Raw genomic sequence first — 25,599 nt, forward strand, 5'->3', positions numbered from 1 at the left:
CCCTGTTTCAAATAAAAATAAAAGGGGCTGAGGATGTGCTCAGTGGTTAAGCACCCCTGGGTTCAATTCCCAGTACCTAATAATAACAATAAACGAATAAATAAGATTAAAATCAGGCTGTTGGTAGAGTGCTTGCCTCACATGCACAAGGCCCTGGGTTCAATCCCCAGCACCACACACACAAAAAAAAAAAGAAAAGAAAAAGAAAAAAGAAAAAAAAAGTACCTGGGGCTGAAAGATCAGTGGATCAGTGGTAGAGCACTTGCCTAGCTTGTGTGAGGCCCTGGGTTTGATTCTCAGCACTGCATATAAATAAATGCATAAAATAAAGGTCCATCAACATCTAAAAAATAATTTTAAAATAAGATTAAAATTTTAAATAAAGAAAAGGGTTGGAGATGAAGCTCAGAGGTAGAGCGTCCTTGGGTTCAATCCCCAGAAAAGAAAAAATAAATAAATAAGCGAACAGGCAGACCACTGTTTCCCCTCACCCTTTAGTTCTCAGGCAAGCCTGCGCAGCCTCGGACTGTCTGGCTTGAAACAAGAAGATATTGACGACAGGAGAAAGAACTGCAGGGGAGCCCGAATCCAGTGAAACAGGGACCTGACCTTTCCCGGCTCATGGCCCCAGAGCTCTCAGCCCTCCCTCACGCTGCATTCCAGGGTAAGCCACACATCCAGGGCAACACGAGTACCCCTTAGCACCAGAGGGGGGCTGGCCCACTTACTTCTGCCTCTGCCTGGGCTTTCCTCCACCTGCCCTCCCCTCCCAACCTGGGAGGCAGCAGTCATAGCTCTGCCATTGAGTGTGCCACCTAGGACAAGTCGCCTAGCTCTCCCAGCCTCAGTTTTCTCAGCAGTAAAATGGGAGCATGGTTTGGAAGGTGGTAGGGAAGGCAGAATGAGAGGGTAGAGAGATTTTAGCACACAGCCTTCTGGGTGCTCGCAATGATAGTAACTGAATGCTGTGGGAAGTCATTTATGTACATTATCTCTATTTAATCCTCACAATGAACCTGCACAGAGGAGGGCAGACTCCAGAGACAGGTTGGCCTGGTTTCAAATCCCAACTCAGTGTTATCTTTCAGTGTGTGTGGGCTGAGTCATGAAAGAGAAAGTATCTCTGGAAATCTTTTTCTTTCTTTCTTTTCTCTTTCCTCTTTCTTTTCCTCTCCCCTTTCCTCCCTCCCTTCCTTTCTGTTTTTAGACATCATCTCACTGTGCTGGTTAGAACTTCTGAGATCCAACTCCTGCCCAGCCTTCTGACTAGCTGGAACCACAGGTGTGCACCACCCACTGGGCTCTTGTCCTAACTTTTAAAGTCCATCTGGATTCCTTTCTTTGTGAGCTGTGCTGCCTTTTTAAAAAGGAGATTTCACTGGGCACAATGATCACACCTGTAAAAAGGAGATTTCACTGGGCACAATGATCACACCTGTAATCTTAGAAACTCCAGAGGCTAAGGGAGGAGGATCACAAATTCGAGGCCAGCCTTAGCAATTTAGCAAAACCCTATTCAAAATAAAAAGGGCTGAGGATGTAGATCAGTGGGAGAGCACCCTGGGTTTAATCCCTAATACCCACCCACCCTCACCCCCACCCCCACCCCCACCCACACACACACAAAAGAACTTTTCTCTCACTCCCATTTATAATGACTTCAGTTTACATCACATTGACCAGGCATGTAACTGCAAGAGTAGCTGGGAAATGTAGTTTTTAAAGGGACACATTCAAAAGGAAAAAAGTGAGACTGGACACTGATCACTGGTTAGGCAATCAGAGGTCTCATCTTAAATAACTTTACCTTGTTCTTGGTTTAATCTTTAATCTTCAGAGGCCCATGGTGGAGGTTGAATAGTTAAGTAGCAAGAACTGGGGGCTGGGATTGTGGCTCAGAGGCAGAGCGCTCACCTAGCATGTGGGAGGCCCTGGGTTCGAACCTCAGCGCCACATAAAAAATAAATAAGTAAAACAAAGATATTATGTCCAGTTACAACAAAAAAAAATAAGTATTAAAAAAGTAGCAAGAACTGTTAACAGAATTAATTCTAAAAATATGAATTAAGATGTTTAAATTGTATTCAGGAGTATCTTTTTCCTCCTTAAAAAAAAAAAAAAAAAAAAAAAAAACTCATAATATAAGTTCAATCCCCAGCAGCAAAACAAACAAAAACCCTTTAATTCCTTTAGGATAATGAGTTTTTGAGTTTCCTATATCTGCTTAACATTATAGAGACCAATAGATTCAGAAAATATGGTTGAAAGAAATACTGTACCTCATTCCCTTCCTGACTGTAACCTTGGGGTAGGTACCAAGCCTTTCTGTACCACTGTTTTCCCAACTGTAAAGTAGATACAATAATAATCCCTACCCACAAGGTTATTTGGAAAAAATGATTTCATGTTTTTAAGCACTCAGATCAGAGTCTGGCCCACAGTAAATGCAATATAATTAGCTGTCATCATTATGATCTCAATCTCACAGAGGAAGATACCGAGGCCCACAGAGGTTCTGCTCACCATCATTCAGGGAATGAAGAGCCACAATTTCCTTAGCATTTTTAATTTTTGTATTCACTTACCTGCGATACTGAGGAGTGCTCTGCCACTGAACTACATCCCAGTCCTTTATTTTTTTTTTCTTTTGAGACAAGGTCTCCCTAAATTGCCAGGCTGAACTTGCAATTCTCCTGTCTCAGCCTCCCTTGTCGCTGAGGTGCTCCAGGGCCAGTTTCTCTACTGCCCCACACCTTCCCCCCCCCCCACCACAATCTGGACCCAGGGACGTTCAACCACTGAGCCACATCTCTAGGCTGTTTTTTTTTTTTTTTTTTTTTTGCTTTCTTTGATTTTGAGACATGGTCTCACTAAATTGCTTAGAGCCTCACTAAATTGCTGAGGCTGTCCTTGAATTTCAGATCTTCCTGCCTCAGCCTCCAGAGCTGCTGGGATTAGAGACATGAGACGCGGCAATGAGCTTCTCTACTACCTTTTAAAGCAATAACCGACCTTTCTTATTCTCCCTCTTCTTCCTATTCCTTTTCTTCCAGCTCCGCCTCTGAAATGCGCTGTCCATCAAGTCGTCAACGAACTCTAATTGGCTAATTCTACACAAGGTGCTAGAACGCCCTGCCCACTTCCGCCCCAGCAGAAATAAACGATAGGGCACCCGTGTCAAGAGGTTGGCCAATGGGAGGGTGATGCTCCTGTCGCTCCAACTGCCTCGGCTGAGCAGCCTCGTGCCCTTGCAGTTTGACATCTTCCTTGTAGCCTGAGAAGGTCCCTTCAGAAGCACTCCAGGGATGGAGGATGGCAGGCCCCGGCCACCTGCGTCCCTCCTGCGCCTTCCCCACTCCTCTCCTCCTCGGAGCGGGTGGGAGGGGAGGCTTTGCCAGGCAAAAATAATATCTATGTAAATATCCGTGTTTTCAGGGTTTCCTTTTTCTTTTTTTCGTTTTTATGGGGTAAAAAAACACTTTGGCTTTCTTTTTTTTTTTTAAATGTTATTTTAAAATTTCAAGTGTTTTGACAATTTGAACACCCCCTCCCTTCCTTTTCCCAAGTTTTGGGTGCTGAGGAGAAACATCGACCTCCCTCTCAGTCCTCCCACCTTGTCGCTGAGAGGTGAGACCCTGTGAGAAGTCTGAGCCCCTCGGAGGAGTCAAGGGTGACATAGGAACGGAGGATGATCAGGGTGGAGTTAAGAAAGGGCAGGCACATCACTGCGGTGGAGGAGAAAGAGAAGCCATTTTAAGGTGTGAGATGGACTAGGAGGTGTAGGTCAGCTTCAGGGATGGCAGGGAAAATGAATTAAATAATACTAGATTTAAACAAAATGAAACAGAACAAAACCAAACACCAGGATGTTCAATGACCCCGGATAAAGGATGTTAGAAACGCAATGATTTTCAATGGCTGCAGCTGAGCGGATCTCACGGACCACTGCAGGGTTGAGGAGTTCTCACAACCATTTCTTTTTCCCTTCTCTACCTCAGACAGGCATGGCCCTGCTCTTTGTACTAGGTTGCGTCTTCTTCCCAGTATTCTTCGCTGTCCTCCGTTGGGGCCTGCAGAACTACACCAAACTGCAGATGGAGGCAAGAGAGGCTGTTTTGGTGGCATCCAAGTAAGAAGACCAGGGTGAGAGTATCTTTCCTGGGGGCCAGGGCTGCTGGAGCTGATCTCTTCATTTCAGGACTAGGTAGTGGCAGAAGCAGAAGGAGAATGTGGGATCTGATGCAGCTCGGAGTTAGGAGGCAAGAGACATGGGCCATGGGTTGGGGATATAGCTCAGCTGGTAGAGTACTTGCCTCACATGCACAAGGATCTGGGTTCAATCTGCAGCACCACACACACACACAAAGACACTGGCTATAAGCCAGGCCCAGAGGTGCTCACCTATAATCCCAGCGGCTCTGGAGGTTAAGGCAGGAGGATAGCAAATTCAAAACCAGCCTCAGCAAAAAGTGAGGTGCTTAGCAACTCAGTGAGAGCCTGACTCTAAATAAAAATACAAAATAGAGCTGGGGATGTGGCTCAGTGGTCAAGTGCCCCTGAATTCAATGGTTGGTACCCCAAAACAAAAACAAAAGACATTGGCTATGGCTGGCCACTGTGGCACCCACCTGTAATCCCAGTGGCTTGGGAGACTGAGACAGGAGGATAGCCAGTTCAAAGCCAGCCTCAGCAACTGCAAGGCACTAAGCAACTTAGTTGCTAAATAAAATACAGAATAGGGCTGGGGATGCGGCTCAGTGGTTGAGTGCCCCTGAGTTCAAGCCAGTTCCAAAAAACACTGGCTATGGAATCTTTTGCAAGTCCTTTAGCCTCTGAGCTTCAAATTCCTCACTTCAAAATGGGTTTAATAATGACACTCCCTGTCATCATTTTTGAACATTGGTTCAAAATCCAGCTTCTAACCAATTTTCATAGCTGTTTTATCTTGGCAAGTTTTTGTTTTTTAAACTTCTTTTAAACTGAGAATACCACCACCTGGGAAGATTAAATAAGAATCAACATAAGTCGCCTCTCACTGTGCCCAGAATATAATAAAGATCAGGAAATTGGGCCCCTTTTTCTTAAGTGAAGCCCTGAGGTCAGGAACTAAATCTACAAATTGTCTCTAAAACTGTTTCCAACTCCTGCCTAAGGTGAGACTTATCCCGGTCTTTTCTAGGCCACTAGAGGGCAGCACAAAATTGCAAATTCCAGCCTTTGCCTCTTTAGGAGTGGGCTTTGGGAGGGGGAAAGACCAACTGTAGCCCTGATTATTGAGCCACAGCTCAGGGCAAACCTGGAGACCAAAGTATGGTTTGGGTAGCAAGAGCCATGTCCTGAAGAAGTCCACAGAACCATTGGTTCAGGACAGAAGGCAGGACTCCAGAGGGGCCACGTGAAAGTGAAGAGCAGCTCTGAATTGGCCTAATTGACTTTGACCAAGTCACTGGACCTCACTTTCCTAGTGATTGAATGAGAGGTCCAGCCAATCCCTGAGACCCTTTTCCTCTCTGAAATTGGGCTCTTCTGTAAAGTGGCAGAGGAAGGGGAACCAGGAGCAAAAGAAAGCGGTGGGCACCTAGGGAGCCAGGGGAGGCCAGGCAGCCTGAGCAATGTGGCTGAGCCTCCTGGGCTTCAGGCGGGTTTTGAGTTCCTGCCATTTCTTAACTTTGTGACCCTGGGAGCATCACTCAGTGCCTAGGACCATTTCCTGACCACTAGAAAGGGGACAAGCACAGCCACCTGGTACTGTTCCAGCAGTAGATAAGGACATGGGGCAGCCATGCAGCTGAGTTGGGAACACATACAAGGTGCCTCATGCTTCTCAGTTCCTCTCTCTCCTGGGGGTAGAGCAGGGGCTCTGGGTCTGAAGGACTCTGTGTTGAGATGCACCACTTCCTCCAGCTCCCTTCCCCAGGGAACCCTCTCTTTGGCAGGAGTAGATGCCCCTAAGCTGAGAGCTCTGGCAGGCCACTGACAGTCACATCTTGGGAGGCATTGGCAGAGGAGGAAATGCCAGGCACTTCAAAGTGCTGATGGGAAATGGGGTCAGGCCCATCATGGGGGTTTAGAGCCCCCTCCCAGCTGGCCAGGGAGCCCCAGATCACTTTCTTTCCCTCGAGAAGAACCATCCCTTCCATGGCCCTTGTCCCCAGTAGCCCCCCTGTGCCGCAGCTGCTGTCTCTTTAAGGGCCTCCCCCTTCCTCTTTCCCTGCTCCCCCCATCTCTGTCGCAGCCGCTGCTGTGGCACAGAGCTGCATGGGAGACGCTGCTGCAGGTCCGGTTTCTTGGTGTCTGGTCGGTGCCATCATTTCCCCACCCTTCCCCCGCCCTCCCCAGGCTGGCAGCTTCCCCTCCCCCTCCCCCTCCCCACAGAGGGGGCAGGGGGCTGGGCATGAACTCTCTATAATGCCATGTGCCGCGTCCCTGCCAGGCAGCAAGGACTGTGGCGGCAGCCGAGAGGAGGCGGTGGTGGCGGGAGAGCAGTGCTGACCGCTGACCACTCGCCCCGCCGCTCCTCTGGCTCCGTCCCTCCCCCTCCCTCCTTTCAGGGCTGGCACCTCTCCCCCTAGCCCGCCTCCTCTGGCCCTCCCAGTCTCCCCACGTAACCCCCCCACCTGCCACGGCTCTCCCTCCCCTCCCCCAGCTGCATCCTCCTCCTCCTGTCCCCTCTCTCTCGGTCCTCACCAAGTCCTCCCCTGTCGCCTCTTCCCATCCCTCATCGCTTTCTCCTGCTCCCTGCTCCCGTCCTTGGGCTCCCTGCTCTGCCTGGCCAGCCCTCTCCCTGTGTCCCCAGTCTGATCTAGAGTCCCATTCTCTCTTCCTCTGGTCCAGCTCCTTGTCCCATCCCGTCCCCGCCCTGTCCCCTTTGTGCCCCTTCCTCTCCCTCCCTCCCTCCCTCCCGGGCTCGGCATCCCGGCTCCACCTCCAACTCCCCTCAGCCCTGCCTCTCTGCCCCTTCTTGACCCGCTCATCTCCCTGCTCGAGTCCTGAGCCACCATGCTGACCCCGATGGTGGCTGGGGGGGTGGTGTTCCCCGGACTCTTCCTCCTCTCCAAGAACACGCTCCAGCGGCTGCCCCAGCTGCGCTGGGAGGAGGCCGACGCGGTCATTGTCTCAGCCAGGTAAACGGCATCCCCTCCCCAGCTCAGTCCCTTTCTCCTCAGGCTTTATGGGGACAGAAGGGACCCCATCACCTCCCTGCACCCTTGGCCCCTGTGGGGATGGGGAGCCCCGCGGTGGTCAGTGGGCTCTGCTGCCAAGCTCCCTTCCTTCGGGGGTCTTACCTTCCCAGGAGACCTCCCCAAACCAGCCATCTGGTCTACTAGTGTTCAGACTGCTTTTCTCCCCTTCTCCCAGCCACCCTCCCACCTCCCAAACAGGGCCAGCATGTGACTAAAACATTCCTATAAGATGTCAGGGAACAAGGGCTAGAGCACCATGTGTGAATCAGGATGAGTGTTGGGGACGAGGCACAGAGGAGTGAACAGTGGAACTCTCTACAACCCTGGAATTAGGGCCAGCACCCGGAGGGGAGCTCCGTGGCAGTCAAGGAGACAGTGGGAAAGTGGCCAGGGGGAATTTGGGTTCACGGCAGGGCCAGAGGCCCGAGTAATGGGTGGCATGGTGACTGGGCAGCCAAGTGGGACAGGAACAGCACAGGCTCCCCTTGCCCTCCTGGGCGTCCCCTCCTGGGCAGAGGCTTTGCTCTCAGCCACACATTCCCAGCATTGTTTCACCTCAGGGTGACCTCCCTGTGTCTTGAGAGGAAGGCCACTCAATATTCACAAGCCAAGGGAAGGGGAAGGCCACCAGGAATGGGGCAAACTGAGGGACAGTGGCAGAGCAACTCAGGACTCTGGAGGTGGTGGTGGTAGGGTGGGTGAATCTGGGAAAGCCCCGTCTTGGGAGGTGAGCCAGGAATGGCCTGAGAAGTGACCAAACCCAAAGCAAATAACTACTAGTGAAGAGGAGATGTCAAGGCACGCGCCTTCCCACCTGCCACTCCTCCCTCTGTCTCCCCAGGTTAGTGTCCTCCGTCCAAGCCATCATGGCCTCCACAGCTGGCTACATCGTCTCCACCTCCTGCAAGCACATCATCGATGATCAGTAAGTGTCACGCACCCACTTCTGCCCAAGTCCCTCCTCTGTTCTGTGTGTGATCCCAGAATACCCGAGATCCTCCGGGGAGCCGCCAGTGGTCCCATGCTCTTCACTTGGGCCTGAGCAAGTTTTACTGCCACAGCTGCAACTCAACACCAGGGATAAATTTATCCTGTCTTGTCCTCAAAGGTCAGAACCCGGAGAGCAGAAGTAGGGATCAAAGAGAACCCTCAAAGCGGTTCCTGGTCAGCTTCCGGGCCTCTTGTATGGTAGTGGGCTCTGAATGTCACTTCCTCTGTCTCCACCTACACCACCCCTCAGACCCACCTTCCAACAAACTCATCTGCCGTGCTCTCCTCTCAGGCCGGGCTCACCCCTTAACTCCTCCCAGAATTCAGGTGTGTCGCCCCAGCTCCTGAGAGAGGAGAGATGACACACGAGGCCACTGAGGTCAGGCAGTGGGGGAAGGGGAAGGGAGGGCGAACAGACCAAAATTTGGCACAGGCAGCTGCTGCAGTGCCTGGTGCTTGCCAGAGAGGCCCAGGCTGGAGAGGTGGGGCAGGAGGAGGAGGAGGGCCCTGTCCATGGTGCTGACCTGCCTGTCCTGGCTGACCACAGGCTGCTGCAAGTTGCCTGCGGCGAGGGTGCCCCTGACACCTGCCCCACTGGTTCTGCTCTCCTTCCCTCATGTCCCTGGAGCCCCAGGTGACATCGTCTGGATGACCCTGATCTAGAGGTGCCCCTGTTCTCTCTTTGCCTCCTCTTTTCCTGGGGGTGAGTTCTTCCTGAGTAGAACAGTTAGTTCTTGGCTTAACTCTTTCTTCAGACCCTGCCCAGAGACTTGGCTTCTTCCCGCCTTCTCCATGCTCTTTCCTGCCACAGGGTCCAAGGCAAGCCTGGGCTTCCACGAGTCCCTTTCTCATGCCTTCTTACCCAGAGGTCACCTTTCCGTTCTTGCATTTCCTCCCCCTCCTCCAGGTCTGCTCCTGTCCCTCCTTCCCCCTTTAATCCTCAGGTAGGTAGGGAGGATCAGGGTTAATCCAGGGGCAACAGCTGTTCCTACTTCTGAGCACCTAATTGCTGAGAGGGTGGGGATGGGACTTAACACTCCACATGGCATCCCAGGGCCTGGGGCCCCTCTGCCTCCTCTCCCACACTCCAGGGTCCCATCTCACCCATCCCCATCACGTCACTGGGCCAGCTCTCTGGGCTGCTCCCTGCTATAACTTCTCTGAGGCCAGTTTGGTCCTCTCCCACCTTCTCCCTGAACTACTTGCCCTTTTTTTTTTTTTTTATAAGAGAGAGAGAGAGAGAGAGAGAGAGAGAGAGAGAGAGAATTTATTTATTTAAGTTCTCGGCGGACACAACATCTTTGTTTGTATGTGGTGCTGAGGATCGAACCCGGGCCGCACGCATGCCAGGCAAGTGCGCTACCGCTTGAGCCACATCCCCAGCCCCACTACTTGCCCTTTGTTTCTGACCAGCTGCCTCTCCGTCTCATGCCCAGAAGCACCGCGCCATGGGTCTCAAGTCCTCTTCCCTGACATCATCCCGGTGCCAGTGGGCTGCCTGGCCCCTTCCCACCCAGCCTGCCCAGGGCCCACCCCCTGTCCTCAGCTGACCTCTACCCCAGGAGCTCCTCACGTGTGGCCCTGGCTCTTTCTCTGTGAAGTGCCTCTAGCTGACTTTGTGTTTGTCCCCTGGCTAGCTGGGCAGGCTCCCCCAGGCCTGCTTTTTGGACCTTCCACTCCCACCTTAGACCTGTCTCAGGACTGCAGAAAGTGCCACTGTGCTGACTCAAGAAGAAAAATGCAATGTTGCAGATCCACGTGCTTCTCGGGTTTTGTTTACTCTCAATATAAGTAGAACTTTCTCTGTCCGCGGCACCTTTGCTCAGCATTTTCTTCTTAATGCTTGGCAGGACCTGAAAAAGCAAGCAATCAGGCCACCTTCAGGCAGAACAAGCAGCACTGGCAGCACCTCTACCTTGCCTGCGGGCTGAGAGAGAGAGAACTTCCCGTGGTTATTCCTTGGCTTAGCCTTTCTGTGACTCGGTTTCCTCATCTGTGAAATGGAGATGAAAGCCATGCTTACTTTTTATGGAGGGATTTTTGTTTGTTGTTTTGTACCAAGAAATGAACCCAGGGACACTTTACCAATGAGCCACATCCCCAGCCCTTTTTTTAACTTTGAGACAGGGTCTTGCTAAGTTGCTTAAGGCCTCACAAAATTGCTGAGGCTGGCCTTGAGCTTGTGATCCTCCTGCCTCAGCCTCCCAAGTTGCTGGGATTACAGGTGTGTGCCACCATGTATGGCTTTTTGTAGGGTTTTTGTGAGGAGTAAATAAGTTTACACAATGTAGAGGTTTCGGTATTAGTATAGTACTTGGCTATACTAAATGAGCAATTGGTCTTCAATCATAGGTCTTTACTTCCTGTGTGCTTTGTCCTAATCTGATTCTCTTCATATCTTGCATCTCTGCCCTTTCATCTATAGGTGTTTTCTGGTCTCCTTTCCTTTTCCCCCAAGTATATGAGAGAAAGAGAGAAAGAGAGAGAGAGAGAGAGAGAGAGAGAGAGAGAGAGAGAGAGAGAGAGCGCAAGTGCACGCATGAGTGCAACATGGTGGATTCCGAGGTCTGTTTGAATCCCAGTCCCAACACTCAGCAGCTGTGTGACTATATGACATTAGGCAAGTTTATTTCCCTCCACCCTTCTGTTCCATCATCCATAACTCACTGTGTTCTCACCCGAGACTTCACTTCCATCTCTGGGTTGTGGGCGTCCCTTGAGATCTGTCTCTGGTGGAGCATCGGGTGCTGTCCATTCCCTCCTGATCCCTCCCCCTCTCTTTGCCCCACAGACACTGGCTCTCCTCCGCCTACACGCAATTTGCAGTGCCCTACTTCATCTACGACATCTACGCCATGTTCCTCTGCCACTGGCACAAGCACCAGGTCAAAGGGCATGGAGGGGACGACGACGGGAGACGCAGAGCACAGGGCAGCACCTGGGCCGTGGTGCGCGGCTACCTGCACAAGGAGTTCCTCATGGTGCTCCACCATGCTGTCATGGTGCTGGTGTGCTTCCCCGTCTCTGTGGTGAGTGCTCCCAGAGCCAGATGGCCTGGTGGGGAGGGGGGTGGCGGGGGGCTTGTCCTGCACATCACACCAGCTGCAGGGGCCTGGGAGCCCTCCCAGCAGGATGGGGTGGAGGGACATTTGCTGGGTACCCGCCCAGCCCGGGTCACAGGAGGCACAAAGGTCTAGAATCAGCCTGGCCCAGCGGGACCGTGCCCAGCTGTGGCACTTTGTGGAGCCTCTGCTGCGTGTCTCTGAGCCTCTGTCTCCTCCCCTGTGGTGCGAGGCGCCATCTTACCTGCAGGACTCTAGGAGGGATGCAGAGAGGCAAGGCGCCCAGCTTTGCTCCTGAGATTCTCCTGTTAAGTGACAGGGGAGAGGAAGGGCTGCCCCTCACCCTCCTGCCTCTCCTCCCAGGTGTGGCGACAGGGGAAGGGAGATTTCTTTCTAGGCTGCATGTTGATGGCAGAGGTCAGCACCCCCTTCGTCTGCCTTGGCAAGATCCTCATCCAGGTGAGAGGGTACTTGAGGGCATAGGAGCCTGATCCCAGGGCCCAGGCAGGGCAGGCACTTTCAGGGACCTTCTGGGGCTCGTTAAAAGCAATGTACAATGTCATGTGTGTGCAATGTCAGGCGCGGGAGGAGAAGCAGGCTGGGTAGAGGGGAGGCAGTGGTGGGGGGTGGTTCTGGGGCCTCTGACCTGCGGGAAGATGGGGAGGGGGTGCGCAAGGGGGACAGGGCCTCTGCTCCCCGCCCCGTCACCTGCGCTCTGTCCGCAGTACAAGCAGCAGCACACGCTGCTGCACAAGGTGAACGGGGCCCTGATGCTGCTCAGCTTCCTGTGCTGCCGGGTGCTGCTCTTCCCCTACCTGTACTGGGCCTACGGGCGCCACGCCGGGCTGCCCCTGCTGGCCGTGCCCCTGGCCATCCCGGCCCACGTCAACCTGGGCGCCGCGCTGCTGCTCGCCCCCCAGCTCTACTGGTTCTTCCTCATCTGCCGTGGGGCTTGCCGCCTCTTCCGGCCCCGAGGCTCCCCGCCACCTTCTCCCTGTCAGACCCAGGATTGAGGGTGGGGCCTGGGGACCCTCCCCACCTGCACCCCCACATGGGGACAGGGCTCTGGGGCCAGTGGGTGGGGGTTGGGAGCCAGGGGCCCCTTGCCTTGACAGCCCCAGGACTGACCGATGGACTCAGGGGGGAGGGGCATATTCCCTCAGGGGCTAAGAACAGGAGCAGGTGACCACAAGGCAGGGAGAGAGGGGACCTCCCTCAGGAGCCAGGCTGAGCCTTCGCACCCCCTGCGCTGGGACAGCTAGGAAAGGGGAAGGGAGCGCACTTCCCACCTGCCAAGGGCTGGGGGCCTGTGGGGAGACAGGGACTCAAGGGGACCAGGAGTCAAGGACATGGGGGTGGCCTGCTGCCAAGGACATACATCCCAGCCCCTCTGCTGCAAACCCCTCTCTGCTCCCGGGTCACCTGGGAGAGAGGGGACACCCTGACTCACCCCGCGGGCCTCCTGAGGGCTGGCTGCTGCCTCTCAGCTCCTCTCCAGGGAGGCCGGCCTGAGGGATTTTATTTATTTTATTTATTCGCCCAAATTCAAACTGATTTGCTGGGGTGGGGGAGGGAGGTGGCTGCTACCCCCACCCCCAGCCTTCCCAGTGCTGAGCAACCCCGGGGGGCCGGTGAAGGGCACCCAGCCCCTTCCCACCAGGCTGCACATCTTGCCCTCCGGCCCTGGCATGTCCCTGGTGCTACAGACCTCTCAAGGCTTCCTCCAATCTGGGGTCGGGGGACCCTGGGAGGTGCTTTACAGACCGCTAATAAAGACGATCTGCGTCTGCGTGAACGCCACCTTGACTGTCTTTGCCCAGTTCTTTGGGGCCGGGAAGGAAGGAGGTGGGGACCTGGGGAATGTGGAGCAGAAAGACCAAAGAGAGGGCAGCGACCCCACCCCAGCTGGTCACTGAGCAGTCAGGGAGGGAGGAGGCCAGGACCTTTATTGATCAGCAGAGGGGGGTGGATTTGGGCACTCAGGCTGCGTCCAGGGCCCTTGCGAGGCCCCTTAGGCCCCTTTCTGGAAGCTCCTATGGGTATGGAGGTCAGAGGAAAAGGTGATCCGTCATACCGCCTCCCCCAGACCTGGTCCTCCCACCTCTCCTCTCCCTAGGAAGGTTGACAGGGAGGGCCAGGGGCATGGGGCAGCCTCACATGTGGGTGCAGAACTGGAAAAGGAGGAAGAGGAAGGCCACCACCAGGGCTCCCACCAGGATGTGGTTGAAGAGTCCAGGGCCAGAACCTGCCGGACAAGGAAGGTCAGGGGCAGCTCTCCTTTAGCCCCCGAGGAGGGAGGCCCCTGCCCCAAACTGGGTCATACCTGATTTAACAAAGACCACAGGCCTCTCTCCAATAAACTGGGCCACGGCCAGAATGCTGGCTTGGTCCGAGTCTGGGTAGTCAAAGAAGTCAAGTCTGTCTATGAAGCGTGGAGGCTCTGATCCTGGGGCCAACTCTGGGCTGGGCGCTAGGGTCCAGAGCAAAGTCTGTGACAACAGCCAAGCAGACCCCTGCCCCTGACCCCAGAGGCAGAGGCTGACTCTCGACTCTCAATTTTGTTTCCTCTGGGGTCAGCTGCACTCCCATGAGGGGCGAACACTGGCTGAGCCGGGGCGGATGGGAGAAGAAGGTGGGGGCGGGGGAGAGAAAGGCCCCGGGCTGGTCTCGAGTTCCTCGGGGGCATTGTCCCTTATCCCCCAGCCGCTTTTCTCCCCTCCACTCACTGGGAGCTTCCCACCTGTTTCTATGGCCCCCAGTCCAGCCAGCCACACCCACATGGGTACCCACTGCCACCGCCTCATGACCCCTTCTTTTACAGGGTAGGGCTCTATGATGTCACAGTCACAGCTCAGACCCTTTCTGATGTCATACTCTGGGGTGAGAGGAGAGGAGGGAGCAAAGTGCTAGGACTTGGACCATTCCCTCAAACCCTGAAGCAGAATGGGAGCAGTTGGGGCCCACAGAGCCTGCCTAGTTTAGGACAATGTGATTGATAAGACAGTAAGAGCGGTGGTGACCGCTGGGCGTCGTGGTGCAGGCCTGTAATCCCAGCAGCTTGGGAGGTTGAGGCAGGAGGATCATGAGTTCAAAACCAGCTCCACAACACTGAGGCACTAAGCAACTCAGTGAGACCCTGTCATAGTAGGGCTGGGGATGTGGCTCTGAGATTGAGTGCCCCAAGTTCAATTCCTGGTACCACCAGGACCAACAACAACAACAAAGAGTGGTGGTTAGCTCAGTGGCAGAGTGTGTGGCATGTGCTATGCCTTGGGTTGGATCCCCAGCACCACAAAAAATAATAAATACACAAATAAAAAAAATAATAATGGTGGCTCCAGAACTTATATATAGTTGGGACTGGGTGGGGCTATCTTTCCAAAACCTGGGGCCATGGATTTATATACAGGCACATTTTGGGGGTGGGAGACAAGGCTACACACAACTCAGTTGTCCCTTGGGTCAACCACAGGTAGTGTTTATTAATATGACAGCATTGCATACAGCAACTCATCTAACTACTACAATTTCCTACAGGTAGGTATCCTTGTCCCACTATATGGAAGACAGAAACAGCACAAAAGGCGAAAGGAGTAGAGGAAAAACACACTTCCTAGAAGGTGTGTTTCTCCTTCCGGGGTTCCCCCTTGCTTGCATTGTGTCCCCAAGTTCAGGGACACAGGGGTCTTTCCCACCCACCTCCAAACCTTAGTGCTCAGCAGAGAATGAGTCTGGAATCCACGACCAAGAGAAATAGCAGGATTTGCCCACCAGGTGGCAGCAGTGTCCGGGCCTGCCGACCTCACCTCTTCTCACCAGGGAAGGCACAGCTGCACCTCCAGCCCCAGCTCCTGCCTCTGGTGCATCTGGTGCAGTAGGAAAAGGGACAGCTAGGGACTGGTGGCTTGGGGGGTCATCAGAAGAATTCCTCTGGCCCATTCCAAGGTAGGTCTCCTGGACATTCACAGAGCCTCTGAAGACTCCTCTGTATCTCCGTTTGCCCTTTGGTGGCTGGTGGGCCCCTCCACAGTCTCTCTTTGTGACTTTCCAACAGCCATCGTCACTCCTGTGCCCTCATCCTGGTTTATAAGAGGTAGCTCCCCTCTGATTGGCAGGTAGGTCGGTGTGTCACAGACATGTTCCAGCCCACCCTGGCTAAGGACATTTGAGGGTCTCCTTGGACTTAATACACAGATGCCTGTCTCTGCCAGTCTCTCAAAGACCTAGTTCCTTGGCTTGCCCCAAAGCCAGGCACATGTCCAGCTTGTGTGGGGGCCTCTGCCCCACAGATGGCACTCCTTCCTCTACTGGGTCCCTCTCTATCCTCCCTGCCTTGGGGACCTCAAAGTACCAGCCCGCCTGTTCCCCACATGGCAAGCTGGGAGTCTCTCACCACAAGAGCTTGTATTTCCTAAACAACAACAAAGCCCAGAGAGGAAAGAACAGGGAAAAGAGGAGAGAAAAATAACCTGAATGAGCCTCGTTGGAACTGGTTCCTATGGGCTGCTTTCCCCTACACTTATCTCTTCGAAGTCACAGGGCATAGGAGGGACAGTGGGGATGGTTCCTGTTTCCGCTCCACAGAGTACTGCTGCTCTCTCTACCAGACCTTTGAATGAGCGGATTATCTGTTCATCTATTTATCTAATCATTAAGTACATGTATTGAAGGCCAGGCATGGTGCTGCATGCCTGTAATCCTAGCAGTCTAGGAGGCTGAGGCAGGAGGATCCCAAGTTCAAAGCCAGCCTCTGCAATTTAGTGAGAACCTACGTTGAAAAAGGGGGGATGGGTGGGACTAGGGCTTAGTGGTTAAGCCCTCCTGGGTTCTGGACTCCACCTCTGACTTCTATAGGAATCATCAGGACAGGGCAGGGGATATAGCTCAGTGGGTAGAGCGCTTGCCTCGCATGCACAAGGTCCTGGGTTCAATCCCCAGCACCACAAAAAAAAAAAAAAAAAAATCACCAGGACGTGTTTCTTCCCCTTGGGATCACAGGAGAGAGAACCCATGGATGCACATCATTCTAGTAAAAGTCTACACTTGCTGTCTACACTCCTTCACCGTAAATGTATTCTTCAACCTCTTCTGATATGACTTCATCCCCACCCATCCACTGAAGCCACTTTGGTCAAGTTCACCAGTGACTTCTTTTTTTTTTTTTTTTTTAATGTTTTTTTAGTTATAGATGGACACAATACCTTTATTTATTTTTATGTGGTGCTGAGGATCGAACCCAGTGCCTCACACGAGCAAGGCATGCACTCTACCACTGAGCTACAACCCCAGCCCCACCAGTGACTTCTTAATTTGCCAAACTTAGTGGTTACTTCTTGATTCATTCTCTCTCTCTCAGCAGGGTGCCCCCATCCCTGACTCTGAGCACAGGAGCTACCCTCGCCAATTTTCGAGATTTCTTCTCTCGCCAGCTCAGCTTTGGGTCTTCTCTTTTCTAACTATATTCTCTCCCTAGGTGATCTCATCCAGTCTCATGGCTTTAAATACCATCTATATGCTGGTGACTCACCAATGTATATTTCCAGCCTAGACCTCTCCTGGGAGCTCCAGACTCCCATATCCAACTTCCTGCTTGAAGTCTTCTCTACGTCCAAAAAACATCTCGAACGCAATAGATCCCAAACAAGGCTCTTGATTCTCCTACTCCAGACCTTCTCCTGACCCCGTCTTTCCATCTCGACCAATGGCCTCACCATTCTTCTGAGATGATGTGCTCGACAGAAACAGAGATCCTTCCCTCTTACCTAACAAGCCCCAAATTAAGACCTGTGGACTCCATTTCCAACCGAAATCTCAAGTCCACCTACTTTGATCTGCTTCCAAACTTTTTTCCTTGTTCATGCCAAGGCCATGTCCTATCTGGCTTACTTCAACAGGCTCCGGGGGCGTTGTCCATACTTATAATCTCCATGATTTTGGAAGACGGAGGCAGGAGGATTGCAAATTTAAGGACAGCCTCTGCAAGTTAGAAAGATCCTGTCTCAAAAATATAAATAATGAAAGGTTGGGGATGTAGCTCAGTGGTAGAGTACCCCTGGGTTCAATCCTCAATACTGCAAAAAAATTATATATATATATATATATGTGTGTGTGTGTGTGTGCGCACGCGCGCGCGCCATGCATATGTATATATCTGAATATGTATACACATATGTATATATATTTATATTTCCTTATTTATTTATTTATTTGGGGGCTGGGGATGTGGCTCAGTGGCAGAACAATTTCCTAGCATGCCTAATGTCCCTGGCACACACACACAAATATATACAATTTTAATGTATTCCTTGGAAGAACATATGCACGTGGCATAAAATTCAAAAGACACAAAAGAATGTAAGTTGGAAACCAAGTTTATCCTATTCCTGTCCTTCTCTGCCCCACAGCAACCTTCTCAGAGGTCACCATAATTACCATTTTCTTGTGCAGTCTTCTGGAAATAATTTATGCATAGAAAAATACAAATAAGCTTTTTTTTTTCTCACCACTCAGATGGCAGCATTCCACACATGTCACTCTGCACCTTGCTTTTTTTTTTTAAGTTAAAACAATGTAGAGATGATTCTGTACATGTACATAAGCGCCTCCTTTTTCATGGCTACATACTATACTATTTGATTGTATGAAATCATACCATAACTGGGGTATGATTTAACCAGTTCCATCCCTTACACATTGTTGTTTCTAAGCTTTTGAAACATGCTGAAGTTAAGAACCTCAAACTGGGTGCTGTGGCACATGCCTGTAATCCCAGTGGCTTGGTAGGCTGAGACAGGAGGATGGCAAGTTCAAAGCCAGCTTCACAGCAAAAGGGAGGTGCTAAGCAACTCAGTGAGACCCTGTCTCTAAATAAAATGCAAAATAGGGCTGGGGATGTGGCTCAGTGGCCGAGTGCCCAGAGTTCAATCCCCAGTACCCCCCCAAAAAAAAAGAACCTCAAATGGCCGGGCATAGTGGCACACACCTGTAATCCCAGTGGCTTGGGAGACTGAGGCAGGAGGATCATAAGTTCAAAGCTAGCCTCAGCAACTTAGCAAGGCCCTAAGCAACTCAGTGAGACCCGTCTCAAAATAAAACACAAAAAGGGCTGGAGATGTGGCTCAGTGGTTAAGCACCCCTGGGTTCAATCCCTGATTCAAAAAAAATACTTCCAATATACTTCCAATGCCTTTTATTTTGCCCATGGGTCAGCTTATCTATGGGATAAAATCTTAGAAGTGGAATGTCAAGGTCAAAGGGTATGTGTAATGTGTGCCCTTGGAATCCACTGCCAGACTGACCTCTGCAGAAGTAGTACTCACTTGTCCACAGCCTCACTCACATTGTGTATTAACAGACACTTTGAATTTTGCCCGTTGGTAGGTGAAGGTGGTGTCTCAGTCTAGTTTGACTCTACATTTTTCTTACTTTAAAATACACTGTGATAAAATACAAACCCATAACATCTACATGTAACACAAGTTACCATTTTAATCTTTTTCTTTTTTCTTTTCCTACTTTCTCTTGATGTTGGGGATGGAACCCTCTTGAAAGCAAATAAACACTGTTCTACCACAGAGCCACATGCACCATCTATATATATATATATATTTAGGTACAGGGATGGAATGCAGGGGCACTCTACCACTGAGCTATATCCCCAGTCCTTTTTACTTTTATTTTTATTTTGAGAGAGGGTGTCACTAAATGGTTGAGGCTGGCTTAGAACTTGTGATCCCCCTGCCTCAGCCTCCCTTCCAGGTAAATGGGATTACAGGCATGTATCCAGCTCCCAGCCCTTAACTACTGTTAAGTGTGGAGTTAGGTGGTGTTAAGCATATTCACAATTGTGCAATCAAAATTCTCTGTTTTAAGTCTCAATATTGAGTGAGGCTGACAATTCCAGGACCAGTTTGGGCCACCAGGGACTCAGAGATGAATCAGCCCATGCTCGCTTCGTAACTCCCTGGCTGATGGGAGACAGAAATGTAAACAGGCTCAGACAAAATTGTCAGCAGAGCAGAGTCTGAGGTATCTGGAAGCTGAGGGGCAGAAGGGAAGGGGGGTGCCACCGTGCTCTAGGAAGGTTTCCAGGGAAGAGTTGACCCAGAATGACCCCTGAAGGAAGGGCAGGTCTCCCAGGTGGAGTGTGACTGAGAGAAGTTCCAGAGGCCTGAGGGGTCAAGGTGGGTTCTGGGAGCTGCAGGTAAGGTTTCCAACCTGTGGTGGGTAGAGTGGGTGATGAGATCCTTGGAGGCCACTGTGAGGACTTTGTCGTTTGGGGTGGCAGGTGTGGGGCAGCGCTGGTGGGGGTGGGGTGGCAGAGCTTCGGAGACTGCAGGGCTCTGGGGGCATTCAGGACAGAGTCCAGATCACTGCCCATCTTAGGGGCAGAACTGGAAATGGCAGGGGGGTGGGGTGTGAAAGGGTGGTTTTCCAAAGGAGATGCCATCCCTGAGAAGGAAACAGCGGTCCTGGGGGCTGGGTTGGGTCACCAGGAGAAATGCCAGGACAGCCAAATGGAGGAGGCATGGGGGAAGCCACAGTCTCGTCTCCTCCTTCAGACTCTGAGGTTCCCCAGCCCAGTTTGGCGACCCGGAGATGCAGGGCCAGGGACGGCAGGCGGACCAGACCCTCTTCCCCTGCCCGCCCCTAGGTCACTGCGGATCTCTAAGCCCCGCCCCTACGGCTACCAGAGGGGAGGACAGACGCCCTCTTCCCTCCCTCCGAGCTCTCAGCTCGGCGGGGGAGGGGCGTGAGGATGGGGGGCGGGGGGGGGAAATGAGCCAGTGTTGCCATGGCAACCAGGCTGGTGGTCTGGCCTGGGAGACCCGAAAGGAAGGGGAGAGAGCGAGAGGGGGAGGGAGGGAGGGAGGCGGCGCTGTGGGCTCCGCAGGCAGCGAGGGGGCGAGGCCGGGGCCCGGGTCTCCCGGGAGGAGTTGGGAAACACCCGGTAATTCTCGCGGTTGATTCCTGGTGGCGCAGGGAGCCCGCGTGTTGGCGAGTGTGTGTGTATGCGAAGTTCCTGGGTGAGTGTGCCCCTCGCGTGCCTTCGTTGGTGCATGTGTGTGAGCTTGCACACGTGGGGTCCAGGCGTGTGTGCACGGGAATGCCCAGGCGAGATGTGTGTGTGTGTGTGCCAGCCTGCGTGCACACGAGTGTGTGCCAGCCCGCGTGCCCGTGCGGAAGCGCGAGCACACGTGTCTGTGTGTGCACTCGCGTGCGCTCCTGAGTGTGCCCGGGCTGCGCGTGGCGGGCGGCGGGTGTAAGCCGGGAGTCCACCCCCTGCCCAGCCCGCGCCCCTCCGCCCCCGCCGCGCCGGCTGCATCCTCGCCTCCGCCCGCCTCACCCCCTCCTCCCGCACTTTCTCGGCTCCCTCCCGCTCGGCGTGGCGCTCGCAGCCCGACTCGCGCTCTTCTTGCTGGCCGCCCTGGGAATCGCCGGCCGCCGCCGCCCAGCCTGCGCCCGCCGGCCGCCCAGTGCCTGGCACCTGTTGGAGGCACAGAAACAGGTGCAGGGGGCTGGGCCGGCCGGGGGCGTGAGGGTGAGGGTGAGCGCCTTAGCCTGTGGGCTCCGGGGCTGTGCAGCTTTCCTGCGGCTGAATTTCTGGCTCCCTTTGGGAGGCACGGTCAGGAGGAGGCATCTGAGGCTGAGGTCCTCACCTTGGGCTGCGGGAAAGACAGGAGGCAGCGGCAAGGAGGACCAGGCAGACAGACAGATCCCGGGGCAGAATGAAGGCTCAGCAGGAAGTGGAAGCCCAGAGGGGTGGGTGACACCCGGACCAGACTTGCGCCTGGTGCAGGGGATGGCCAGAGCTTAGAGGCAGGGACCTCTGGGGGTTGCTATGGGGTATACAGGGCTCAGGCACAGAGGGGAGCCCAGCATGAGAGGACTGAGCCTGGAAGATGACAAAGGGACAATCTGGAGGTGGGGGACAAGGTTGAGGGGAGCCAGGACCTGTCTGCTCTGTGTGCCGGGAGTGGCCTGGCAGCTCAACCCCTGTGGAGCCAGGCTCCTGGTCTGGAGGGCCCAGGCCTCCTGCCTGCCCACTCACTGGCACAGGTTGCCCTCTCCCTTGACACCTAGGAAGGGCGGCCAGAGAGGGCCCCACAGACCAGGAAGCTCAGCCTGGCCCTCAGCCAGCAGGCATAGGTATGAGGAGTCAGCCAGCCAGCCAGCCGCCTCCAGCCCTCACACCCTCCTCCCCCAGCCAGGGGTGCTGCATGAGGGGCCGCAGGGGCGACCGCATGACCATCAATATCCAGGAGCACATGGCTATCAACGTGTGCCCCGGGCCCATCCGGCCTATCCGCCAGATCTCTGACTACTTCCCGCGCCTGGGACCAGGACCTGAAGGGGGGGGCGGGGGCTGCCGGGAGGCCCCAGCTCATCTGGCACCCCTGGCTCTGGCCCCTCCTGCGGCCCTCCTTGGGGCCACCACGCCTGAGGACCGAGCTGAGGTGGACAGCTATGATTCAGATGATACTAGTGAGTCTGGGGACTTGAAGGGCTCCTGGTGTTAATGGGGGGCCTCCAGGCTTGTGGGAGGGGACAGGCTCTGCTGGGTGTGCACTAGCGGAGGGGGGAGGAAGGATGAGGGATGGTGGGGCTGCCACCACAGCTGCAGTCCGGGTGGAGATTACAGCTTGAGCAAGGCTAATATTCAATATTTCTGCTGAGACACTCCACCACCCACACAGCCCCAGTGGCGGCCGAGCCAGGGACCCAGACGCACACATGCACATGCCTACTCAGCCTCTTGCACACACTCATGGGCCCACAGAGATGGAGTCGTGCACATCCACGTCCAGCCATGGGTCCCTCACACACACTTATCTTGGCATGCCGACTCATGCCACCTTTCCCTCTTCTGCAGCTGCCCTGGGCACACTGGAGTTCGACCTTCTCTATGACCAGGCCTCCTGCACTCTGCACTGTAGCATCCTCAGGGCCAAGGTGGGCACTCCCTGCCTGCCAGGCTCTGACCCTGTGGGGTCCCAGCCTTCCTTCCCTTCCCCAGGGTGGACCCCACTCCTTCCTGCCTCCTTGGCACCTTCCCTTGGGTGCTGCACACCTTCAGAATCCTGCTTTGCAGAGGGCGGGGGAAGGGGCTGGGAGTCACCATCCTCTTTGCTGTCCTCCCTCCAGGGCCTCAAGCCCATGGATTTCAATGGCCTAGCTGATCCCTATGTTAAGCTGCACCTGCTGCCTGGAGCCTGCAAGGTAATAGTATCCTCTTTCTCCCAATTTGGTCCCGTCTGTGGGTCCAACCCAAATTCTCCCAGCCTCTGCCTTTCTCTAGGGGCCTCAGGGACAAGTATCAGAACCCCTTTCTCCACACCCCAGGCCAATAAGCTAAAAACGAAGACTCAGAGGAATACGCTGAATCCTGTGTGGAACGAGGACCTGACCTACAGTGGGATCACAGACGATGACATCACTCACAAGGTGCTCAGGTGAGGGCTCAGCCTCCCTGCTGCCAAGGATTCCAGCCTGGCACCTCCTCTGGGACACCTGTTATTGTAACTTTCTTTGGTTGGGTGACCTCTTTTTGTCCCATTAAGCCCTTACCTTGCTGATGCTCAAGATCAATCGGTGGCTCTCCAGCCCCATCAGCAGCAGGCTGAGATATTTTCCTGGCCTTGCCACCCCCAACGTACCTCCTGCTGTTCCTCCCATAGAGGACTACCTAGCGTCTGCTGGTTGTCAGTTTTATAACTCCTGACTTTGTTGGAAGCTCTCGGCTTCCTCTCTGCCAGCCTAAATCCCACTCATTTGGAGCTCAGTCCAAATTCTGCCTCCTCCAGAAAGCTTTTATGGGACCCCTTGTCAGAAGCTCTGACCAAAGTTGGATCTGTGTGCTTTGGTCTGCCTTCCCTGTCTTGTGTTTACTTAAAACCTCTGAGGGAATTTTTCAGGGTCAGAGAACTTGTTCTGTCATGTTCTCCAAAGAGATGGAGATGTGGGATGCAATCCCTCAGGGGTAATGAAAGCAGTGATGCCTGAGTTTTTGTTCTTGGACAAGAGTGAGCCACAGAAGGGTCTGCATCAGGGAAGGGGATATGGTCAGGGCTGTTTTACAAAGATCACTTTGGGGGAGTGAGGGACAGAGGCAGAAACCAGAAAAGCTGGCACCATGTTTGAGATGTGAGAACGGGGCCTGAAAATTACTGAGAACTCACCAGTGAGCAGTTTTTCCATTTCTTTGTCAGTTGACCCTCAGCATAGCTTCCAGATTTGGGTACCCATTATCTCCATTTTACAGATGGAAACTGAGGCTAAGGGAAGTTAAGTGACTTCGCAGGTAGGTAATAAGTGGCAGGACTGGGACTTCAAAATGCCCACATGCCACAGCTGCTCAGCACAATAGCTGGTCACAGCAGCAGCAGCATGAGTACAGAGTGGGCAGACGGAAATAAAGACCTTCACTTCTTAATTGCTGGGTTGACATGTCTCTGCCAGCTTGATGCCCTGCTCCAGGTGGAAAGGACAGGAGGGCCCAAGGAGGTGAAGGGTCCTTGGTTGCCTGTCCCAGACTCCTCAAGGCCCTTCTAGCTCTCACAGCCTGCACCTATGGTCACATCCACCAACACACACCTGCGGGGTTCAGACAGATCCTGCCTCCTGGATGGGGATGGGGGCAGTCCCTAAGATTTGTGAGGGCTTTCTGCAGATCCTGAAGGGCAAGGGACACTGGAACAGGGCAAGCTCTAGGGCAGAGCTGAGACTGGTCTGAGAACCCTTCTCCCACACTGGAGCAGGGCTCAGGTACGGGGGCCCTGACCCTGAAGTTCCCTGCCAGGATCTCTGTCTGTGATGAAGACAAGCTGAGCCACAATGAGTTTATCGGGGAGATCCGAGTGCCCCTCCGCCGCCTCAAGCCTTCGCAGAAGAAGCATTTTAACATCTGCCTTGAGCGCCAAGTCCCGGTCTGTGTGGGAGCTGTGGGGTTCCTGGGGAGGGAGCTCTAGAGGCCAGATTGCCAGAAGCTTCTCTTTGCCCCCTCAGCTGGCTTCACCCTCTTCCATGTCTGCGGCACTAAGGGGCATCTCCTGTTACCTGAAGGAGGTAAGGAGCCTCACAGGGGCCACAGTTGGGTGGGAGGTGGTGGAGGACCCGAATAGACCCCTGTATCTGTCCCCTGCAGCTGGAGCAGGCAGAGCACGGACCTGGGCTGTTAGAGGAGCGCGGGCGCATCCTGCTGAGCCTCAGCTACAGCTCTCGGCGCCGGGGGCTGCTGGTGGGCATCATGCGCTGTGCACACCTGGCTGCCATGGACGTCAACGGCTACTCTGACCCTTATGTTAAGACGTGAGCCCTCACCTGGAGCCTGAACCTGCGGGAGATCCTCTGGGGCATGGCCTGTTCCTATAGCCCACTGTCTCCTCCCCAGGGACCCTGAGCCTTGCCCTAGATTCCTCTGGGTCTTGGCCTATCCCTAATCACATTCCCACCCCCAGGTACCTGAGACCAGATGTGGATAAGAAATCCAAGCATAAAACACGTGTGAAGAAGAAGACTCTAAACCCGGAATTTAATGAGGTAAACGTGGACAAGTATCAGAACCCTTTTCTCAGGGACAAGTATCAGAACCCTTTTCTCCACACCCCAGGCCAATAAGCTAAAAACGAAGACTCAGAGGAACACGCTGAATCCTGTGTGGAATGAGGACTGAAATCAGAGTGGACTGGGGACAAGAGCAGGGGTTAGAAAGGGCCTCACTGGAGGTGTGGTTCATCTTGTCCCCAGGAATTTTTCTACGAGATGGAACTCTCCATTCTAGCCACCAAGACTTTGGAAGTCACTGTCTGGGACTACGACATTGGCAAATCCAATGACTTCATAGGTGAGGCGAGCCCAGCGAGGTGGTGCCCAGGGTGGACTAATGGGCAGGAAGCCAGGCCCTGACTCTGTCTGCTCTTCAGGTGGTGTGTCCCTGGGGCCAGGCGCTCGAGGAGAGGCACGAAAGCACTGGAGCGACTGTCTACAGCAGCTGGACACAGCTCTGGAGCGCTGGCACACCCTGACCAGCGAGTTGCCCCCTGCGGCTGGGGCTCCTCCCTCCACCTGAGTGGACAGCTGCTGCCCCGCACAGGCCCCTCGGGCCAGGTCCAGTACCCAACCCTCGCACGAGTGTGTTGCACGTTTACACAGGGTGGGATGCCCCCACCCCACGCCACCTTATTTGTGTGAGAGTCTCTGTGACCGTGGGTCTGTCTTGTGAGGGACTGTGGAGATCTATATTCACATATGCAACTTCCTCTTGCCTGACTCGCTATCACCTGCAAATATGCAAACCACCCCGCCTGCACACCTGCGGGGAGTGCTGTCAGAGCCACACCCCAGGGACCCCTGCTCCTTTCTCC

At 53.8% G+C, this 25,599-nt stretch overlaps 3 protein-coding genes across 4 annotated transcripts; 2 read left to right on the forward strand and 1 right to left on the reverse strand.

Moving 5' to 3' along the window:
- The first annotated feature begins 658 nt into the window (after nucleotides 1-658).
- Nucleotides 659-13,026, forward strand: Tlcd3b (TLC domain containing 3B). 2 transcript variants are annotated; one of them, XM_026380939.1, is made up of 6 exons: nucleotides 659-664; nucleotides 3,999-4,129; nucleotides 8,026-8,109; nucleotides 10,966-11,203; nucleotides 11,600-11,695; nucleotides 11,962-13,026. In XM_026380939.1, the coding sequence occupies exons 2-6, from the start codon at nucleotides 4,005-4,007 to the stop codon at nucleotides 12,247-12,249; spliced, it is 831 nt and encodes a 276-aa protein (XP_026236724.1). In that variant the 5' UTR covers nucleotides 659-664; nucleotides 3,999-4,004; the 3' UTR covers nucleotides 12,250-13,026. The 2 variants fall into 2 exon arrangements, with proteins under 2 accessions (XP_026236724.1, XP_026236722.1); XM_026380937.2 differs by lacking the exons at nucleotides 659-664; nucleotides 3,999-4,129 and adding an exon at nucleotides 6,192-7,124.
- Nucleotides 13,027-13,247: 221 nt separating this feature from the next.
- Nucleotides 13,248-14,040, reverse strand: C9H16orf92 (chromosome 9 C16orf92 homolog). The gene is made up of 4 exons (XM_026380917.1): nucleotides 13,977-14,040; nucleotides 13,560-13,706; nucleotides 13,394-13,481; nucleotides 13,248-13,269 (listed from the first exon to the last, which is right to left on the reverse strand). Exons 1-4 carry the CDS (start codon nucleotides 14,038-14,040, stop codon nucleotides 13,248-13,250), a joined length of 321 nt encoding a protein of 106 aa, XP_026236702.1.
- Nucleotides 14,041-21,456: 7,416 nt separating this feature from the next.
- Doc2a (double C2 domain alpha) lies at nucleotides 21,457-25,304 on the forward strand. The gene is made up of 10 exons (XM_026380948.2): nucleotides 21,457-21,721; nucleotides 22,110-22,189; nucleotides 22,382-22,456; nucleotides 22,580-22,689; nucleotides 24,036-24,162; nucleotides 24,242-24,301; nucleotides 24,381-24,544; nucleotides 24,694-24,775; nucleotides 24,983-25,079; nucleotides 25,159-25,304. Exons 1-10 carry the CDS (start codon nucleotides 21,457-21,459, stop codon nucleotides 25,302-25,304), a joined length of 1,206 nt encoding a protein of 401 aa, XP_026236733.1.
- The last annotated feature ends 295 nt before the right edge of the window (nucleotides 25,305-25,599 follow it).

The sequence above is a fragment of the Urocitellus parryii genome, chromosome 9 (assembly GCF_045843805.1).
Source record: "Urocitellus parryii isolate mUroPar1 chromosome 9, mUroPar1.hap1, whole genome shotgun sequence".
NCBI classification, from domain to species: Eukaryota; Metazoa; Chordata; class Mammalia; order Rodentia; family Sciuridae; genus Urocitellus; species Urocitellus parryii.

What these genes read in the sequence shown, in the direction of transcription:
- Tlcd3b (XM_026380939.1), top strand. Translation starts at nt 4,005, where the DNA reads ATGGCCCTGCTCTTTGTACTAGGTTGCGTCTTCTTCCCAGTATTCTTC. An exon ending in GCTGTTTTGGTGGCATCCAA is followed by an intron (nt 4,130 to 8,025) that starts GTAAGAAGACCA and finishes CTGTCTCCCCAG; the next exon opens with GTTAGTGTCCTCCGTCCAAG. An exon ending in TTGGCAAGATCCTCATCCAG is followed by an intron (nt 11,696 to 11,961) that starts GTGAGAGGGTAC and finishes CTCTGTCCGCAG; the next exon opens with TACAAGCAGCAGCACACGCT.
- C9H16orf92 (XM_026380917.1), bottom strand. Translation starts at nt 14,040, where the DNA reads ATGAGGCGGTGGCAGTGGGTACCCATGTGGGTGTGGCTGGCTGGACTG. An exon ending in ACTGGGGGCCATAGAAACAG is followed by an intron (nt 13,707 to 13,976) that starts GTGGGAAGCTCC and finishes TCTGGACCCTAG; the next exon opens with CGCCCAGCCCAGAGTTGGCC. An exon ending in TGTGGTCTTTGTTAAATCAG is followed by an intron (nt 13,482 to 13,559) that starts GTATGACCCAGT and finishes CTTGTCCGGCAG; the next exon opens with GTTCTGGCCCTGGACTCTTC.
- Doc2a (XM_026380948.2), top strand. Translation starts at nt 21,457, where the DNA reads ATGAGGGGCCGCAGGGGCGACCGCATGACCATCAATATCCAGGAGCAC. An exon ending in CTATGATTCAGATGATACTA is followed by an intron (nt 21,722 to 22,109) that starts GTGAGTCTGGGG and finishes CCTCTTCTGCAG; the next exon opens with CTGCCCTGGGCACACTGGAG. An exon ending in ATCACTCACAAGGTGCTCAG is followed by an intron (nt 22,690 to 24,035) that starts GTGAGGGCTCAG and finishes GTTCCCTGCCAG; the next exon opens with GATCTCTGTCTGTGATGAAG.